The following is a 4,799-nucleotide window of genomic DNA, read 5'->3' on the forward strand; positions in this document are numbered from 1 at the left end:
GGACTGATGCTCTAGCTTCGCAGAATCAAATGTCATGGCATCTGCTTCGACAATCGGTTGTTTTGACAAAATGCAAGACAACATGTACAACCATCACTATGTCGAAGCGATAGTGGCTCAGATGAGATCTTTGATGATTAAATTGAAGCTATTGTTGTTGTTGGAGGGAGAAAGGAAAGTCGCATGATTACATTCATGTTGGTTGAGTTCTTGGCTTCCAGGGACAAATAGTGAGCATTTATGGGGCTTTTGATTAGAACATGGATCAAAGACCCGGTGGCGGCGGCGATGGTTGTCAAGGAGGGGGAGGAGATTGAGAGGAAAGGGTGGTGGAGTGGAGGGGTAGGAAGAAAGGGGTGGTGGGGTCATAATAGAATTTATGATAGATTTTTTTTGTTACAAGAGAACAAAAAATTATGATAAATTTGAGCAAAATTTAAAAATTCTTTAAAAAAAACACTTAATACATGTTTATTGGATGGTTGTCAAGTATTAAGTGATCCCATATATATATATTCTGCTTTCAAAAAAATAATTAACACATAACAAGCATTACTTTCTTCATAATAATTAATACATTGAAGAAGACATTAATCCAAAGTCCACTAATAGGACGAAAGTACATATGGCTATCATCTTCGATCGCTATAGATAATATATTATGTAGCATAGCTAAAAGCTAATGATACATTTTAATACATGTCTTCATTAGAGCTCGTTTAGAATACGGATTAAAGAGAACTTTTAGAGTTTATCCAGACTTTTTTAATAGATAAGTTCTGATAAACTCCAATAAATCCGCATCCAAAACGGTTTCTAGACTGCAAAGTTCACTATTGATCTGTATGTTTGACCAGGCGTCCAATTTGCTGGGATCACATTGTTTGCCACGATAGTCTTGCCGGACTCAAGTGTGGTTAGCTTGATAGAGAATGGTGCTTCCAGTGGTGAGCCTTTATCAAACTTCCAAACTGCACCCCATGATTGTTGCATGGAATCCCATGAATCTGAGTCTAAAGCTTCCTTGAGTTCAACACTAGCAAGATCACCATCCCCATCCTCATACTCAATCAAGATAGCAAAATATTGTTGATTGGAACCTGAGTCCACGTGAAAAGCTATGGACCTACCAGGATAGTTGCATTCAACTCTGAAAAAAAAAACATCTCTAGCTAATTGTTAGTACCAAAATTAATTGAAAACAAAAAAGTGTAAAATATGTAAAAACAAATGCTTTGTATATTGTGGATCAAAGAAAATATAGTTCATAAATTAAAGGGTTTTCTCTGCAAATTACTTTTAGAACATAATAATGAGCACTTTATTAATACTCCACTGCATAAATTAAAGAGTAATATATATACTGAATGTTAGCTGTAAAAACATAATTCATGTAAACTTGTTTCTAACATGGTCCACTGTGCAACATAGAATTTAGTGAAAAAATGTATAATTAGTGACAAAAACATGATAACTAAAAGGCCAAAATTAAAAGTCAAGTAAGTTGAAATATTTATTGGAAAATAGTAAAAGGTTTTTAGAATTTTGTCCCACTACGAATATTTAATTACTGATCTACTTAACACCTAAAGTTGAATTAACTACCTTCTATGTTGAATGTTTATTTTTCCAGCATTTCGTAGCTCCTCATCTTGACCTGAAACTGCCATGGAACCAAAAGCCATTCCACTCAAATCAAAATGATAATCAGCATCTGAGCCACACCCAGCACACTCATCAGTGATCACTACTCTCACAGGGTTGCCTGAACAAGCAGAATAATCTGTGCACTTCACCTGAAAAGTGCAAAAAAAATATTAATTAAATACTGTATATATTCATTTTTGAATTCCTTGCATTTGTGTAAATACTATTCTTGAAAAATTTGCTATGTGTGTTAATCTTTTGCACCTCATAACAAGAACCGCAACCTTCGCCCTTGTCATATATAAGAGGGCTTCCGGCTGATACCAATGATGAGAATGGAGCTTGCCCAACAGCCTCAGCATATCCGCAAGCACCACCTACATATATAAGTAGCACATATGATCATTGAAAACTATGTCAATTATTATTTCAGCATTAATTAGTACAAAGGATTAACTTCATTTCATGTGACTATTTTTATTTTTTTGGAAAGAAATTTCAATCACAACCCGAATTCACTTCCACCTCGAAAGTGAGGTGTGAAATGTATTGAATTTTTTTTCTATTACCTTCACTTCCGTCACCATTGGAAGGTCCATACCAAGTGGCCAATGCAGGAGACCAATCTGAACCAGAATATGAGGAGTATGAAACATTAACAAGCTTTTTGGGATTAAAACAAGCGGTAGGGGTCACTAGGAATATTGAGAGTACACCTAGAAGGATGAGTAGGTGGGAGAATGCACTTTGAAGTGTAAGAGCCATATTATCAGAAAACTACAAGGATTTTCTTAGTACCCTAGGTAGTTGATAGTTAGTTGTGATATGTATTTGGTGTGAAGAATATGTGATATGGCTAGTGGGGGTATTTATAGAGTGAACTCATGAGAGAAGTGCACAGATTCCTGGTTGAGGATAAGGTGCAATATGGTGTGGGTCTTGCACCGGTGCAAGAGAGGGATGGCTCAATTAGAATATGCCATCTGGCTATGACTAAAATTGGTTACCGGATCTGCTTGTTAAAGGAAAAAAATATTTTTTTTTTAAATTAAGTGTGTATATGACAGGAAAGCCCCTTCCTATTCTGCTTTCTGGGTCGGGTATCATGGATCATGTTTCATGGACGTGTTGAATACGAGTTTGAATTTTCTGCCTGAGATTGCTTGGCACCGTGCAATCCCTGATTTTGATAGACTGGGGTTGTTGTTCCCTTGTGATGGTGGATTCGGTGTCGATGGTGGATTAGGTCACTGTCACGGAAGTACTTCTTCCACCGCCACTCTTCAGGTTTCATGGACGTGTTGAATACGGGTTTGATTTTTCTGCCTAAGATTGTACCCACCTTATTATCTTACAATCTTATAACAATTTCAACTAGCCACAATCTTTCAAATGGCAAAAGGAAACAAGGAGGAATGGTGAGGAGAAAGATCTGGTTCAACTCATTTCAATGGAAATGTTGGCTGTGTGTGTTCGGTGGAGATGGTGATATTGGGTCAGTAGAGTATATTAAATGGTGGCAGATTATTCAATTGGGTCAAGCCATCAGGGTAAAAATGGTATTAACTAAATCATTTAATTCTTATTTTTTAATATAACCGGTCAAATTTACTTGGTACAGCAGGTATTTTTTGGTCTTGCACCATGCAAGACCTAGGGTGCTATTACACCCTAACAGCCACCCAGATTCCTCAACTGAATCATAATTTAAGTAAAAATATTCAAGACGGTACTATAGAAATTAGAAAGTGTCATAAACCATGAGAGAGAATTTTGAGTCTCATTATAAAGAACAAGACAAATGAGATGTTTGAGATGGGAGACATTTCGTTCACGTTTTCATCTGATATGAAAGCAATATCTTATGCTAGATTGCCTTTTAATAACAAGCACCTGATTCATTTTATCAAGACAAAAAAATTATTAAAGGATTTAAAATGATAGTACTCTGATTGGTATATAATGCAGATAAAATCAAAAGAAGTAGCTCTCGGCTTGTAAACATGTACTCTAATATAATACGTACGTACACTCCAAATAATGACAAATAAAACCAATCAGAATATAAATTAATTTTCCTGTATTATTTCGTAATGTAAACTTTTGGGGAAATATTTTTTATTTATTAATTAAACATATAACATATGAATGATGTACACGTTACACGAGTAATAATCAACAAGAATAAACATATTACTTATTAATCAAAATATATGCTAAGTATATATGTTGTCCTTTGGATTAATGGTTAAAGAGTCAAAACAACCACCACTGTACTATATTCTTATTTTCAAGTTTTGTTTAGTTTTTTTGAAACTTACATTCTTATTTTCTAGTTGACACTGAACATGTGCTAGAGATATTAGTCCCCAGCATGTACATATAAAACTAAAAATAGAACGCTACTACGACTTTGTGTTCGATCGGTAGAGAGAGCTGAACTCATTGGCTAGCGGAAGTTAGAACGCAACTGTAGGGAATGAAGTGTGTATTACGTCAACAAAATTGATTTTCATTCGCATGCTCAGTTTGGGCGGCAATTGTTATTATTTAGTAAAACCTCATATTAATTACTTCTAAATGCATTATTTCTTCTATTAATTATTTAAAAACAATTTCTATTAAGTAGTAAATACACAATTTTGAGTTTCAAAAAACAAAATACACAATTTTGGATTCAAAAAGAAATACACTACTTTTTGGCTCTCACCCTTTTTGGCTCTCACCTTTATAACTAACTATTATATATTAAATGATTGAAAGCAGAAATTAAACTAGATTTTTTATCATTAAGTAATATTTCATTATTAGAAAGTGATACCAGTTTCGAAATACCAAAAAAAAAAAAGTGATACCAGATCGTTTGTAACTCAGATGATCCTCCTCAACCCACATATGGCAGGATTACATAAAGCTAATTTTGACATTAGTTTGCCACCACGTTAGCATTTCGCTTCACATGAACCAAACTGTTGGAGGTAGAATCTCGACTAAAAACCTGAGGGATTTGATGTCCCCAATGATCAATTTTCACACATTCAGCAACAAAAGATTTTGTTTTGAAAACCAACAAAGTTTATACCCCAAATTAGGGTTGTCCAGCCTTTTTTTGGCTGATCGAACCCGTCCGGCCCGCTGCCAAAAAAAGGCCT

General features: G+C 34.9%; 1 protein-coding gene across 1 annotated transcript; it reads right to left on the bottom strand.

Annotated features, from left to right (window-relative positions):
- Nucleotides 1-503: 503 nt before the first annotated feature.
- On the bottom strand, nt 504-2,495 carry LOC130732485 (putative expansin-B2). The gene is made up of 4 exons (XM_057584522.1): nt 2,217-2,495; nt 1,912-2,024; nt 1,606-1,796; nt 504-1,150 (listed from the first exon to the last, which is right to left on the bottom strand). Exons 1-4 carry the CDS (start codon nt 2,410-2,412, stop codon nt 817-819), a joined length of 834 nt encoding a protein of 277 aa, XP_057440505.1. The 5' UTR covers nt 2,413-2,495; the 3' UTR covers nt 504-816.
- Nucleotides 2,496-4,799: the final 2,304 nt, after the last annotated feature.

This window comes from Lotus japonicus, chromosome 1 (genome assembly GCF_012489685.1).
Source record: "Lotus japonicus ecotype B-129 chromosome 1, LjGifu_v1.2".
Lineage (NCBI taxonomy): Eukaryota > Viridiplantae > Streptophyta > Magnoliopsida > Fabales > Fabaceae > Lotus > Lotus japonicus.

What these genes read in the sequence shown, in the direction of transcription:
- LOC130732485 (XM_057584522.1), bottom strand. Translation starts at nt 2,412, where the DNA reads ATGGCTCTTACACTTCAAAGTGCATTCTCCCACCTACTCATCCTTCTA. An exon ending in CAATGGTGACGGAAGTGAAG is followed by an intron (nt 2,025 to 2,216) that starts GTAATAGAAAAA and finishes TTATATATGTAG; the next exon opens with GTGGTGCTTGCGGATATGCT. An exon ending in ATAAACATTCAACATAGAAG is followed by an intron (nt 1,151 to 1,605) that starts GTAGTTAATTCA and finishes TTTTTTTTTCAG; the next exon opens with AGTTGAATGCAACTATCCTG.